The sequence below is a fragment of the Mytilus galloprovincialis genome, chromosome 3, assembly GCF_965363235.1.
Source record: "Mytilus galloprovincialis chromosome 3, xbMytGall1.hap1.1, whole genome shotgun sequence".
Taxonomy (NCBI): Eukaryota; Metazoa; Mollusca; class Bivalvia; order Mytilida; family Mytilidae; genus Mytilus; species Mytilus galloprovincialis.
This window is the reverse complement of record NC_134840.1, coordinates 6217291-6233904: the sequence shown is the minus strand read 5'-3', so window position 1 is coordinate 6233904 and position 16614 is coordinate 6217291. Positions and strand designations below refer to the sequence as shown.

The 16614-nt window shown below is 31.2% G+C and overlaps 1 protein-coding gene across 2 annotated transcripts in view; it reads left to right on the top strand.

The window, feature by feature from the left end:
• Positions 1-16012, top strand: part of LOC143067043 (uncharacterized) — a 53411-nt gene extending 37399 nt beyond the window's left edge. For both annotated transcript variants that reach the window (XM_076240024.1, XM_076240023.1), the window contains exons 22-25: positions 8181-8263; positions 9193-9272; positions 10098-10262; positions 14440-16012. In XM_076240024.1, coding sequence (XP_076096139.1) covers positions 8181-8263; positions 9193-9272; positions 10098-10262; positions 14440-14502 — 391 coding nt within the window. In that variant the 3' untranslated portion in view covers positions 14503-16012. The remainder of the gene's footprint in view (positions 1-8180; positions 8264-9192; positions 9273-10097; positions 10263-14439) is intronic.
• Positions 16013-16614: the final 602 nt, after the last annotated feature.

The following is a 16614-nucleotide window of genomic DNA, read 5'->3' as shown; positions in this document are numbered from 1 at the left end:
TTTTGTGTTTTGGTCTGTTTTTCTCATTCTATATGCAATAGGTCTATATTTGTTGTATGGAATGATGGTAAGGTGTACATGTCTAGCGGGCAGATGTCATGTGACCTTGACCTCATTTTCATGGTTCAGTGGTCAAAGTTAAGTTTTTGAGTTTTGGTCTTTTTATCTAATACTGTATGCCATAGGTCAACTATATTTGGTGTATGGAAATATTTTATGATCTTTATGTCAGTCGCGCAGGTTTTATTTGACGGTGACCTCATTTTCACAGTTCATTGCACAGTGTTAAGTTTTTGCGTTTGGTCTATTTTTCTTAAACTATAAGTAATGGGTCAACTATATATGTTGTATAGAAGCATTGTTAGCTGTACATGTCTGCCTGGCATGGTTCATCTGACCTTGACCTCATTTTCAAGGTTCATTGGTCTTTGTTTAGTTATCTTGGTTAATGTTAGTTTATGAGACAGTTGTAATAAAACTAAGCTTTATACTTAGGACTATCAACATAATATCAATGATTAGTATAGAAGGCGAGACATTTCAGCGTGTGCACTCTTGTTTGTGTTTTATATGAATTGTTGCATGATGAAAAGTGGATAGTCTGATAGATAACATTTTGCTGAATCATTGGATGCCAACTTATGAGAAAAATTTGGTGGAACTTTTGTGATATTTACAGAAAACCATTTTTTTTTGGATTCAAGTGTTCACCTATTATTGATTATATTTACTTGATAACAAAGGATTTAATTCAACATGCCTTGAGGCAACAGCCTTACAAGTAACAAATCTGTGAATAAAAGTGGAAAATGTGGAAACACTGTTCAGACTTTACTAGCTGCCAAATTAGATAAAGTTGACAAAGAAAAAACTGAAAAACCTAATAAACAACCAAAAAGGACTCACTCTGAAGTGTCAAATGTATCAAATACAAGTGTTGATCTGACTGGTATAAATAGTATACAAAGGGACATAGAAGAAATTAAACAAAACCTGGAGGGTGGATTAAAAAAGATAGACCTTGAAAATGCAACAAAAGACCTTGTTAAGTCAAGTGATCTGGAAGTCATTGTAACTACAATAGTGAAGAATTTATTTAAAGAATTTACTTCATCCATAGACAAAAATTGATAAAAAAGTATCAGAAGTAATAGAGGAAATGCAAGAGAAAATAGATGCATTATCAATAGAAAATGAGAACTTGAGGGAGAAAGCGGAGGTAGCTATGAAAAGCCTATCTGCAACAAAGAAAGAACTACACCAAAATGAACGACTGACAAGAGAAGCTATTACCAGCAGCAACTACAATGAACAATATTCTCGCAAAAACAACATAAGAGTCATAAACTTTCCATGGCGAGAGCGACAAGATCTGCGTGCGGACTTTATTAGTAAAGTGAAAAGGGACATGAATGTTGAACTTGAGGAAAGAGATGTTGTCGCCATCCATAGAATTCCAACTGACAAATTAGGACCAAAACCTCTTATTGTGAGACTATTTAGTAGTGATGTCAAAAGAAGAGTGATGCGAGAAAAGAAGAATTTACAAGACCATGTAAGATTCTATGATGACATTTCCAAAAGGAACATTGAACTGATGAAAAGACTAAATGAGACTGAATGGTTCAGCGACGTATGGTACTTCAACTGTGGTGTATATGGAAGGACATCTGATGGTCTACAGCTGAAGTTCAATATATTTGATGACATTTTTCTTAGATTGAGACAAAGGAAATAAGTAGTTAACTTAGTACTTGACTCTCATTGTTACATGTACATTATGTCTTGATGAACTTTGATTTATTTTTTAAACATGTTAAAAGTGCTATTCTTATTTTCATGGGACAAATCTTAATACTATAAAAGTTGTCTCCACTTTGTAAAATAGTTGACTATGTCATAACTGATAAATCATATACATGATATACAGGATATATAAAATTGAAAGAACAATTATACTGCAAAAAACTAGAATTTTTTTTTTTGACATTAATTCAATAAAAAATGTCTGCCATTTTGATGCTAAATTCTTGTTTTTATCTCTTTCTTTTTCTTTCCAGTCCTTTATTCTTTTTATTAATTATTGCATTTCTGCAATATCATTCCATTACATTTTGTTTTGGTTTAGTTTATGGTGAGTTATCCTGTTTATCATTTTTATGCATCTTTATGTTGGTGAAATGTTTTTCTTTAGTATTTTTACACACATTGAGAATAATCAGATATTACTGTTAGATTTTTTTAAGGTCATATTATGTGCTAGTGTATTTACTGACATCATATCATATGTGCCCTGAAGGTATTAACTGTTAATTGTCAAGGTTTAGGAGATAGTGTTAAAAGAAGAGATGTTTTTAACTATTTAAGAACAAAGAATTACAATATTTACTGTTTACAAGATACTCATTTCTTATGTGAAAATGAAAATAATATAAGAGCTATGTGGGGATATGATAGTTATTTTTCATCTTATAGCTCAAATTCAAGAGGTGTAGCAGTTATGTTTAATAACAACTTTGAGTTTAAGGTCCTAAAAGAAAAAAAAGATGTTGGTGGTAATTATTTAGTATTAGACTTAGTTGTTGATACTTTACATTTTACATTTGTAACTATTTATGGACCAAATATAGATACTCCTATATTTTATGATCAAATTATGTCAATTATAGATGATTTTGGTAATGATAGCTATATGATATGTGGTGATTTTAATCTTGTTCTCAACCCTGATATAGACTATTATAATTATTTACATGTAAATAACCCAAATGCTCGGGAGAAAGTTTTAGAAATCATTCAGGAAAGGTGTCTCATTGACCCTTTCCGTGAACTTTACCCAGATTTGAAGCGTTTCACATGGAGAAAAAGAACCCCCTTTAAACAAGCAAGGCTAGATTTTTTTCTTTTATCTGAAGATTTACTATGCTGTTTGAAAAATTGTAATATCGAGCCTAGCTATCGCTCTGATCATTCTATGGTTGTATTAAATCTAGAATTTAATCCTTTTGATCGAGGTAGAGGATTGTGGAAATTTAATAATTCATTATTGTATGATCCAGAATATATAAAGATTGTTAAAGAAAAAATAGTAGAAGTTAAAAAACAATATGTAATTTATGATATAGATAGAATTGAAGACATGAATAATGAAGATCTCCATTTTAATATTAATAGTCACTTATTTCTTGAGACAATGTTGATGGAAATTAGAGGTAAAACTATATCTTATTCAAGTTATAAGAAAAAGGTAAAAGAAAAACAAGAGAAAGATCTTAGAAATGAAATTCTTATTTTGGAAGAAAAGGTAGATGAAGGTTCAATACAGATTTTGGAAAGTAAAAAATGTGAATTAGAAAATATAAGAAAAGAAAAAATTAAAGGGAAGATAATTCGATCAAGAATACAATGGGTAGAAGAGGGTGAAAAACCTACTAGCTATTTTTGTGGGCTAGAATCAAAAAATTTTACAAATAAGATAATACCAAAAGTAGAAAAAGAAAATGGAGATGTAATTTCAAAACAAAAAGATATTTTAAAAGAAGTAAAATCTTTTTATGAAAATTTGTACAAGAATAAAGACAAGTCAAAGGGAGATAAATTCAGTAAACTTAAAGAAGGATTGAAAGATATAAAATTAAAAAAACTAACTGATGATGAGAAAAAAAATCTTGAAGGTGAAATAATAATTGAGGAAGCTGGTTTGATATTGAAAAATATGAAAAATAATAAAACACCAGGATCTGATGGTTTCTCTACAGAGTTCTTTAAATTTTTTTGGAAAGATTTGAAAAATTTTGTTGTAAACTCCTTAAACTACAGTACTGAGATTGGTGAACTATCTGTTACGCAAAAACAAGGAATCATTACATGCCTGCCGAAGGGAAATAAGCCTAGACATTTCTTAAAAAATTGGCGACCTATATCTTTATTAAATACAGTATATAAAATTGGCTCTGGAGTTATAGCAAAACGCTTTAAAACAGTTTTAAGATAAACTGATAGATTTCGATCAAACTGGATTTATTAGTGGGATATATATTGGAGAAAATCTTCGTTTAATTTATGATATTATGCAATTTACTGAGGAAAAAGATATTCCAGGACTTTTGCTGCTCATAGATTTCGAAAAGGCATTTGATTCGATTTCTTGGGAATTTTTAACCAGTGTCTTGAAGTTGTTCAATTTTGGAGAATCAATAATTAATTGGGTTAAAGTTTTTTATAACAATATCAAATCAGCTGTAAACCAGGGAGGACATCTATCAGAATTTTTTTCTATAGAACGAGGCTGTAGACAAGGTGATCCCTTGTCGCCTTATATTTTTATTCTCTGTGCTGAGATATTAGCATTAAAAATACGAAATAATGATAAGATAAATGGTATTACAATTACGCAAGTTGAGCACAAACTTTCACAATTTGCTGATGACACATCTCTTATTTTAGATGGTAAAGAAGAATCTTTGAATGAAGCATTAAATGAATTAGATTGGTTTGGAAATATGTCTGGTTTAAATATTAATTTTTCTAAAACACAAGTTATTTGGATAGGAAATAAAAAGTATAGTAATGAGGTATTATGCCAAAATAGAAACCTTACAAGGGGAGAAACATGTTTTAAGGTACTAGGTATAAGCTTTGATGTTAATCTTGATAGAATTGTAAAAATTAATTATGATGAAAAAATTGTACAAATTAAATGTGTAATAAGACAATGGTCAAAACGAAATCTTACTGTTATTGGTAGAATTACTGTAGTAAAGACATTGATATTGCCTATTTTAAATCATTTGTTTATATCCTTACCAAATCCAAGTGATGATATTTTAAAAAATGTTATTCAACTTATGTACAATTTTATATGGAGTTCACCAATTGATAGAATTAAGAGAGATGTTTTACAAAATGATATTGAAGATGGTGGACTCAAAATGATAAATCTTAGTGCATTTATTTTAGCACTGAATTGTACATGGATAAGGAGATTATTTAAAACAGACAACAAATGGCAGAATGTTTTTTTGTCAAATGTTCATGTAGAACTTGAAAAATTTTATGGTTGTGGAAGTGTTTATATCCAAAAATTACAGCAACATATCAAAAATAAATTTTGGCAAGATGTTCTGAAAGCATGGCAACTTCTTAGAGAAAAAGATGAATATGACAGTTGGGAATGCTTTCTTGCTAGTCCAATCTGGCTTAACAATAATATAAAGGTAGCAAATAAACCTATTTTTTATAAAGATTGGTTTGAAAATGGTATAAGATTTATAAATGATATTGTAAATGAAGATGGGACCTTTTTCTCTCATCAAAAGATAGAAGAAATGTATCAGATAAATGTGAATTTCATGAGATATAATAGTATTATATCTGCTATACATCAAGCATCAAAATCATTTGTGGGAAAAAACCACAAATTAGAACTACCTTTAATTCCATCTGCTATTAAAAGACTTGTTAAAAGTTCAAAAGGATCTAAAGATATGTATATTGTTTTGAATAAAAATGGAAGTGTTCCCACTAGTCAGTTAAGATGGACTGAAATTTTTGGCTTTGATCAAAATCATTGGAAAAAATTTTATAAACTGCCATTTGTTGTCACAAATAATACTAAGTTACAGTGGCTACAGTTTAGATTCAATCATCGAATCTTAGCTACAAACAAATTTCTTCATAAAATTAAGATTTATGATAATCCAAATTGTACATTTTGTAATAGAGAAATTGAAACATTAGAACATTTATTTTGGGAATGTGAACATACACAATTATTATTAGAACAGATTGAAAATTGGTTTCTAACCAATGGAATTAGTGTACTTTTTACAAAAGAAGTTTTTCTGTTTGGTAACACTGCAAAAATATCAAAAGGCAATGCAGAAAATACTCTTTTTCTTACCATAAAGCAATATATTTATAATTCCAGATGTTTTAAAAAAAAACTGACAATAAACTCAGTAAAAGAAAAGATAAAATATGTGTATGCAATGGACAAAAATATTGCTATGAAAAACAAATGTGAACATCAGTTTCTCAGAGAATGGAATGCTTTTGATATATTACTTAGCATGCTTAGTTAAGTACAAAAATGTATATACATGTTATAAATGAAAATGCTGTATTTACTATACTAAAATAGAATTCAATTTCTAGATGAATTATATTGAAAACTCACCACACTATTCTCTCTCACTCTCTTTCTCTTTCTATCTCTCTCTCCGGTGTTCAAACTGCTTTACTCTTTATTTTATATTTGTATATTTAAAAAAAAAAAAAAGAATTGCTTCCTAATAGAAAGATGTATTGATTAGATAATATCTATAGATTTATATATTATATATTGCTATTATATTTGTGTATATTATGTTGTAAATTGGAAGTTATAAATAATAAAAATTAAAAAAAAACTTTTATTATTACATTGGTTTCAAAGAATTACCCTGATTTCTCAGTAAAATAAAAACTGATCATTTCACATGGAAAAATAAACTCCGTTAATTTCACTTCTCTGAATTCATACAACAATTGTTGTTGTCAAGACGTTGTCAATGACGTATCAAAGCAAATTATAAATGAGTGGAAAAAGATACAGTTCCTTACATTTTCTACTTTCATTCAATTTAAAAGTCCTTTGTCAATCTAATAAAAAGAATAACTAATCAAAGAATTTAAATTTCGAAAAATATTCAACTTGTGGCTGATCGATCCAGATAAATAACTTGTGTGCTACGCTTATTTGTAAAGTACTGTGTTGTTAGGTCACTCATTGAATATTTTTCTATATTTGAATTCTTTGATTAGTTATTTAATACAAGAATTAAATAGCCACTGCAGAGGTGTTTTTTATGAGTTTAATACTGCAACAAACAGCCTTCCACTGTTGTCTGCTCTATGGTCGGGTTGTTGTCGCTTTGACATATTCCCCATTTCCTTTCTCAATTTTATGTATACAGTGAAACCTGGGTAAACCGAACCCTGATAAAACCGAATTTCAGTTTAAACCGAACAATTTTCAAAGTCCCACAAAATTTACCTATCAATTAACGTTAATCTAACCTGAAAACACCGAATTCCGAACGATTTTTGAAGGCTCGATAGTAAATATGTATTTAAAAATAACCTGTCAAAATCGATCGATGGCAATCAAAACAAAAAAGTGTTTTTAATTATTTGCATGATTTCATTAAACAAACACAGGATGACAGAGTATCCCCGAGGGTATTTGAGGTTAAATTAACTGGTGAGTTGTTATGACAAACTAATTAGCATGTTTGTGTCCATGTATTCAGTGATCAAATGATTTATGTTGTAAAGAAACGTTAAACTGGTCAGCTGCCCCCATCGCCGAAAATGTCAAGAAAGGAACTTTCTCTTAGATCAATTCAATGCATGTTACTCAAATAATTATCGTGATTGCCATTCTGTAGCTAAACTGTTTAATTAAGTAATAGTTTTAAAGCCTTTCACTGGATTAGGAAGTCATGCAACACGACAAGGTCAATGGCTTTCGATTGCCGGATTCCCTTCAGAGGCCCTATATATTTGATTCGGATGCTCCTGAAGACTTCCGTAAGCTATTTAACAACGATAAAGTCCGAGAATAAACTGGACACAACTGGACCCCTGCTGTTGTTTCACTCTTATCGTGTTGCGAAATATCAGTCAGCGGGTGGCAAGTTTAGTCCGAGAACTCGTGTGTACAATGACGATCTCGACTCAACTACGGAATCGTCATTTGACAGTGACTTGGAATATGAATTGGTCAGTGAATTAATGGATTAGAAAATAATTATAAAAAGCAAAATTGCTCCACGTCGGACATCATTGAACGATTTATACATTGTAGTTTCACAGCGACGAGCGTGATTGACGGAGTGGCGTTTGATTTATAAACAAAAATGTAGCAATAGGTCTATCTTTATATACTTATATTTTTACGTTTACATCTATATCATCACGAAAATAAATAGTCGTCTGTTGTGTCACCTATTATCCCTTGTCAGTAAGTGCCAAAATTATTTTTGTGTCGACTTCCGTTTACCTCTACAATCCGAATACCTGTGAAAACTGAACAAAACGCAAATTCCCGTGGGTGTTCGGTTTGGGCAGGTTTCACTGTATATATATATATATGGTTCCTTACTCAGAATCATTAACAAGTTGATATATTTGTACAGGTTAATACAGAGAGTATCTAAGTACAGAGGATTGAGTAGAGACAAAGGAGAAATGAATGCTGCATCTTGGTTCCTAAAACCAGGTATTATTAATGATTTTTTGGATACACATTTCAGTTAAAAAGCACTTCTTCAGCTTTCACTGTGCCTCATAAAAAAGTTCAAAAATGAAAACATCCTCTTTATTTATATAAGTCCAAACAATATGCCAGTTATCGTGGTTATACTGATAATTCTTTTTTCCCAGAATTTGACAGTAGTATGCCAAAGTCCAGTTGTGGCTACCATTTAAAGTTTTAAATATCTACACAATATCACAAGAAACTATAGAATACTCAAAAACAAAAATGTTATTATTTTTATGCCCCCCATGCAGAGGGGGGACTATGTTTTACCCTTGTCAGTATGTACGTACATCCCAAAGCTGGTTTCCGTTCTCTAACTTTGGTTTGCCTCAACCAAATGTTATGAAACTTATACATAGATATAGGAAGATGTGGTATGAGACAACTCTCCATCCAAGTCACAATTTATAAAAGTAAACCATTATAGGTCAAGATACAGTCTTCAACACAGAGCTTTGGCTCACACCAAACAGCAAGCTATAAAAAGGGCCCCTAAAAATTACTAGTGTAAAACCATTCAATTGGGAAAACCAACAGTCTATATAAAAAACAAGAAACGAGAAACAACACTGATGAACCACGTAAACAAACGACAACTACTGAACATCAGATTCCTGACTTATGACAGGTTCAAACAATTGCAACAGGATGAAACGTTTTAATGGTACCAAACCTTCTCCCTTATCTGAAACAATAGTGTAACATCACAACATAAAAAGACATAAAGCTTATAACCACAAAACACAGATCAAGTTTAAAAATGGGTGGCGTCAGTTTTACTGTTTTTGAGTTATGCCCCTTTATAAACATAGTTTCCCTTCTCTAACTGTAGTTTGCATCAACAAAATGTTATGAAACTTATTAATAAGATGTTTGTTTCATTTTAGTTGATCCTAATGATGCTCCTGATTATTACAACATTATAAAGAGTCCAATGGACTTTGGAACAATCAAAAGAAAATTAGAGGTATGAACACTTATAGAAGTATAGGTGATTAATTAGAGGTATGAACACTTATAGAAGTATAGGTGATTAATTAGAGGTATGAACACTTATAGAAGTATAGGTGATTAATTAGAGGTATGAACACTTATAGAAGTATAGGTGATTAATTAGAGGTATGAACACTTATAGAAGTATAGTTGATTAATTAGAGGTATGAACACTTATAGAAGTATAGTTGATTAATTAGAGGTATGAACACTTATAGAAGTATAGGTGATTAATTAGAGGTATGAACACTTATAGAAGTATAGGTGATTTATTAGAGGTATGAACACTTATAGAAGTATAGGTGATTAATTAGAGGTATGAACCCTTATAGAAGTATAGGTGATTAATTAGAGGTATGAACACTTATAGAAGTATAGTTGATTAATTAGAGGTATGAACACTTATAGAAGTATAGTTGATTAATTAGAGGTATGAACACTTATAGAAGTATAGTTGATTACTTATTGGTATGTTGAAAACTTGTAACTTAAAATGTTTCCACATTTTCGATCAAAAGACATAAAGAAATCTATTGCATTACACAGAATTATTGAACCCATTCTACACTGTCAATAACATTATTACACTGACAAGAGGCAAATAACATTATTATGAGCCATCTATAGTATTTGATTCTTAAAATCAGTTACTTGTATTTATTCATTATTGTTTTTACAAAAAAGCCACTAGTAAATAATTATAAAGGAAGAAATATTCATTATTTGACCCTTGTAATTTTGTTGGGGCTGTAACATCAATTACTTGAAATACTTACAATAAACTAATTTTCTTCTACAGATGGGAAGTTGCAATGATTATGAGGATTTCCATTCTGACATGCTGTTAGTAAGAGACAATTGTAGAACATATAATCCCCCAGGCAGTGTTGTCAGGAGGGACTGTGATGAAGTCTTTGCATTCTATATGTCGGAATATGAAAAATTATTAGAAAAATGGCAGAAGGTAAATGTTGCTTCATTTCTCTTAAATGAATTTTGAAATTAATATTTAGATAAATGTAATCATATATACACAGTTAAGGACAGAACACATGTTTGGTTAGATAATGTTTAGAATGCTTTCAGCCAAATATTAGAATCTTCATTTTTATACGACCGCAAAATTTGAAAAAATTTTCGTCGTATATTGCTATCACGTTGGCGTCGTCGTCGTCGTCCGAATACTTTTAGTTTTCGAACTCTAACTTTAGTAAAAGTGAATGGAAATCTATGAAATTTTAACACAAGGTTTATGACCACAAAAGAACGGTTGGGATTGATTTTGGGAGTTTTGGTCTCAACAGTTTAGGAATTAGGGGCCAAAAAAGGGCCCAAATAAGCATTATTCTTGGTTTTCGCACAATAACATTAGTTTAAGTAAATAGAAATCAATGAAATTTAAACACAATGTTAATGACTACAAAAGGAAGGTTGGTATTGATTTTGGGAGTTTAGGTCCCAACAGTTTAGGAATTAGGGGCCAAAAAGGGACCCAAATAAGCATTTTTCTTGGTTTTCGCACCATTACGTTAGTATAAGTAAATAGAAATCTATGAAATTTAAACACAAGGTTTATGACCATAAAAGAAAAGTTAGGTTTGATTTTGGGAGTTTTGGTCCCAACATAATAAGGGGCCCAAAGGGTCCAAAATTAAACTTTTGTTTGATTTCATCAAAATTGAATAATTGGGGTTCTTTGATATGCTGAATCTAACTGTCATGACTGTGTATGTAGATTCTTAACTTTTGGTCCCGTTTTCAAATTGGTCTACATTAAGGTCCAAAGGGTCCAAAATTAAACTTAGTTTGATTTTGACAAAAAATGAATCAGTTAGGTTCTTTGATATGCTGAATCTAAAAATGTACTTAGATTCTTGATTATTGGCCCAGTTTTCAAGTTGGTCCAAATCGGGGTCCAAAATTAAACTTTGTTTGATTTCATCAAAAATTGAATAAATGGGGTTCTTTGATATACCAAATCTAACTGTGTATGTAGATTCTTCATTTTTGGTCCTGTTTTCAAATTGGTCTACACTAAAGTCCAAAGGGTCCAAAATTAAACTTAGTCTGATTTTAACAAAAATTGAAATCTTGAAGTTCTTTGATATGCTGAATCCAAAAATGTACTTAGATTTTTTATTATGGGCCCAGTTTTCAAGTTGGTCCAAATCAGGATCTAAAATTATTATATTAAGTATTGTGCAATAGCAAGTCTTTTCAATTGCACAGTATTGCACAATGGCAAGAAATATCTAATTGCACAATATTGTGAAATAGCAAATTTTTTTTTAATTAGAGTTATCTTTCTTTGTCCAGAATAGTAAGCAAGAAATATCTAATTGCAAAATATTGTGCAATAGCAAGATTTTTTTTTAATTGGAGTTATCTTTCTTTGTCCAGAATCAACTTAAATCTTTGTTATATACAATATACAATGTATATTCACTTTTTACTACCAACTGATAAATTAAAATAATCTTTACCATTCAGTGATAGATAACAAGCAGTTTTTTTTACATCTTAATATTTTATGATGTATTTAAATGAGTAGTTATTGTTGCAAACTCCATTAGAAATTTTAATTGAGATTAGTTTTGGAATAAGGGAAAGGGGGATGTGATTAAAAAAATTGGGTTCAATTTTTCTCATTTGAAATTTCATAAATAAAAAAGAAAATTTCTTGAAACATTTTTATGAGGATTAATATTCAACAGCATAGTGAATTGCTCTAAGAGAAAACAAAAATTTTAAGTTCATTAGAACACATTCATTCTGTGTCAGAAACCTATGATGTGTCAACTATTTAATCACAATCCAAATTTAGAGCTGAATCCAGCTTGAATGTTGTGTCCATACTTGCCCCAACCGTTCAGGGTTCAACCTCTGCGGTCGTATAAAGCTACGCCCTGCGGAGCATCTGGTTCACTTATGTGTAAAAATCTTGTTTCAAAAGTAATTTTCTCTACAAGATTAGTGATTGGCCTGAGAACAGTTATTTCGTAGTGCATTTCTTTTAGAAAATAAATTCAAATTTTTAAAAATCGCACTTGCTCTATCTCAAAAGGATTTTCACAGCGTTTGTATAGTACTATAGGACAAATAATATCAAATTTATAGAAAACCAATTTTTTATACGACCACAAAAAAAAATTTGCGTCGTATAATGGTATCATGTCGTCGTCTTTGTCTGAAGACGCATTTAGTTTCCGGACAATAACTTTAGATTTAGTGAATGGATCTCTATAAATATTAACCAGACGGTTCAATACTACTAAAGGAAGGTTGGGATTGATTGTGGGGGTTATGGTCCCAATAGTTTAGGAATAAGGGGCCCAAAATAAGCATTTTTGTAGTTTTCAAACAATAACTTGTGTTTAAGTGGGTGCATCATTCTGAAATTATACCACAAGTTTCCATACTATTAAGGGATGGGTAGAAATGACTTTGGGGGGTTATTGCTTAAAATGTTTTGGAATTAGGGGCAAAAAAAGGGGCATACAAGGTTTTTCTGGCCAGTGGACAATTAAGACAATTTAAAAGCAGTGTAAGGGAGGTAATTAAAAAGCAGTTAACATACAAGGTGTATGTTCGAATTTATCTCCCTCACACTGCTTGTAAATAATGTTTAAAGAAAAGTCAGGTTTTGGATTATTGCAAAAAAAAAGGGGGTAGTAGTTTTCAATTTTTTCCCCCCGTTTCTCAAATTCCCAATTTTTAAAATCTTTAATTGCACAATATTGCATATAATAGATTTGTAAGATCTTGACATTTGTTTTGTGTCAGAAACTCATATTATGTCAAGAATTTGATCACAATTCAAATTCAGAGCTGTATCAATCTTGAATGTTGTGTCCATACTTGCCCAAACTGTTGAGGGTTCGACCTCTGCGGTCGTATAAAGCTGCGCCCTGTGGAGCACCTGGTTACCTTGTTCAACTGGGCCAAATCCCTCCTTTACATAAAGATTCAACACCCCAATTTAATTATACCGCTAACATGTAATTTTACCCACTTACTTAATATATTTCATGCATAAAATATAAATGAATAAATTTAGAAAGTGTATGAAAAAAATTGCAGGTTATACTTGGACCAATTATTTTAATTTGATGATATTTTTAAAGATTTTTAACCGGATTTTTGTGACAAAAATGTCGGTTATTGATTTGGGGATGTACGGCGGGCGGGCGGGCGGGCTGTCGGGCAGGCGGGCGGGCGGGCGGGCGGCAATCAAATGTTGTCCGTGCATTAACTCATGAACCGTTCAACCAAAGCTTTTAAAATTTTAATATGTTATTCCTGACAACTATATGAAGGTCAAGTTCAATAATGGCGATTTTGACTTTTACCGTTCAGGAGTTATGGTTCTTGAAAGATTGAAAAATGGAGTTGTCCGTGCATTTACGCATGAACTGTTCTACGAAAGCTTCCCAAATTTTAATATGTTGTTACTAATGAAAGAATGGAGGTCAAGTTCAATAATGATGAATTTGACTTTTACCGTTCAGGAGTTATGGTTCTTGAAAGATTGAAAAATGGAGTTTCCAGTCGTGTCCGTGCATTTATGCATTAACTGTTCTACCAAAGCTTCCGAAATTTTAATATGCTGTTACTGATGACAAAATGGAGGTCAAGTTCAATAATGACGATTTTGACTTTTACCGTTCAGGAGTTATGGTTCTTGAAAGATTGAAAAATGGTTTTTCCCGTCGTGTCCGTGCATTTTCTCATGAACCATTCAACCAAAGCTTTTGAAATTTTAATATGTTGTTACTGATGACAAAATAGAGGTCAAGTTCAATAATGACGATTTTGACTTTTACCGTTCAGGAGTTATGGTTCTTGAAAGATCGTAAAATGGCGTTTCCATTCAGGTTGTTGCATTTACTCATGAACCATTCAATCTAAGCTTTTCAAATTTTAATATGTTGATACTGATGACAAAATGGAGGTCAAATTTGATATTGACGATTTTCACTTTCACCATTCATCAGTAATGGTTCTTGTGATATTGCCAGGACACAAATAAATGTTAATAAATCCGGTTTGCTGTCGTTGTGACAGCCTCTTGTTAGTACTCTATTATTGTGTCATTTCAAACAATTACAGAATGTCTTCATTTTTTTAATCGAACTTTGTAGGTACAGTTTCCATCACCAGCTTCCAAAAAGTTGAAATTTGAAAGTAGGAGTCCTGTGAAGTGAACCAGTTAACAACATGAACTTTTTACTAGTAACACATGTGTTAATTGGATCAATTGTTTACCAAGTTACTGTACCCTAACAGTGAAGTATATACTGTACCCTAACAGTAAAGTACATGTCAAGCATGTTCAGTGTTATACCAACCAAACAGTAAAGTCAATAGACAAGTCATATGGTTCAATTAGTTGAGAGAGAATGAATGAAAGATAGAAACTTCTATGTTGACACTTTAATTCCTAGGATGTTTCTCTATTTGTGCCAATTTTAAATACAGTACAGTGAAAAGCATGGTTGATTAGAGTCCTTATGTGTGATCTGTGTAGTGAGATCATATTGGTCCTTTAGCAGGACCTGTGTAGTGTGTTCAGATTTGTACTTCAGCAAGACCTTGTTAATGAGTTGAGATTAGTCATTCAGCAAAACCTGTGTAGTGTGTTCAGATGACCTGTGTAATGTGTTCCATAACATAACTGTCTTGTTTTATTTACATGACTCATCAAGATTTCAAATCATTATTCAAAATGCATCTTGTAATTTAACATTATAAATTATTCATATTGAATTTTATTGAGTCTATTCATAACTTTTTTCTGATCGTGTGCAGTCAATGTGCCAAAAATATTATATTCATATGCAGTGAAAAGAAATTTTGTTATGTCAAGTTGTTTTGTTGAATGTTAAGATATAATCATGGTTATAAAGGACAAAAGTAATCTAATAAATGATTTAGGAAGCATCAAATGGTATACAGTTGTATAGTGTATTTTTTCATTGTTCTTTTTTGTAACAATACTATGATTTAGTTATTTAAAAATGCAATGGATCCTCCTTTTAAATGGTATAATATTCCTCCACCATGGAAGGAAATTACCAATTTGCTGTATTCTAATGTAATATTATTAAACCTTCTGTACTTCATTGATAAGATATATATTTTGGTCAGTTATGGTGAAATATTGTGGTCGATATCCAATAGTCAAGTCCTCTAGTACAGTTGATTGATTTTCATAGCTCAAGTATAATCTTCAGTGTTATTATATTACTCTTTAGAGTAATTACATTTCCATTGTTTTGAGTTTTTACCATGTTTCTGTCACATGTATAAAAGTACATAAACAGCAAGCATCACTGCCATGTTAAAGATAAAACATAGTGGTAAAAATCAGTCCACACAAAACTGACATGGATAAAAGTAATGAAAGTCATTAGCATTTAAATATCCTACATCTTTTTAATGTTGATGATAGAACATCTGCTTTTTATACTTGATACAAGAAAAATGATGTTGCAAACATTTTTATTTTAAATTAATGAAATATTGTGAAGGATGTTATAAAGATACTAGTATTTATCATTAAATCATATTTTTAACAAGTGCTTGTAAATACTAAGTTTTAATGAAGGGCATGGTGCAAGTCATTTGGTCTCCGACCATAAACTATTATAAACTGTACATTATTGTTGACATGTATGATCATTGTTAAGTATAATAAAAGCAATCTTTAGTCTAGTTTGTTTCTTATTTACTCATCAGAAGTAGTGACTATTTCATAATTCTCTTTTTTCAAATAAGAATGCTATGTATAGTTGAAGGAAGATTTATATACATCATAACACGCATGTCTCGAATGTCGGGTTCCATCAACGGTTGGTCTAGTACATAGGAAGATTTATATACATCATAACATGCATGTCTTGAATGTCGGTTCCATCAACGGTTGGTCTAGTACATAGGAAGATTTATATACATCATAACATGCATGTCTTGAATGTCGGTTCCATCAACGGTTGGTCTAGTACATAGGAAGATTTATATACATCATAACATGTGTGTCTTGAATGTCGATTCCATCAACGGTTGGTCTAGTACATAGGAAGATTTATATACATCATAACATGTGTGTCTTGAATGTCGGTTCCATCAACGGTTGGTCTAGTACATAGGAAGATTTATATACATCATAACATGTGTGTCTTGAATGTCGGGTTCCATCAACGGTTGGTCTAATACATAGGAAGATTTATATACATCATAACATGTGGGTCTTGAATGTCGGTACCATCAACGGTTGGTCGGTTCCATCAACGGTTGGTCTAGTACATAGGAAGATT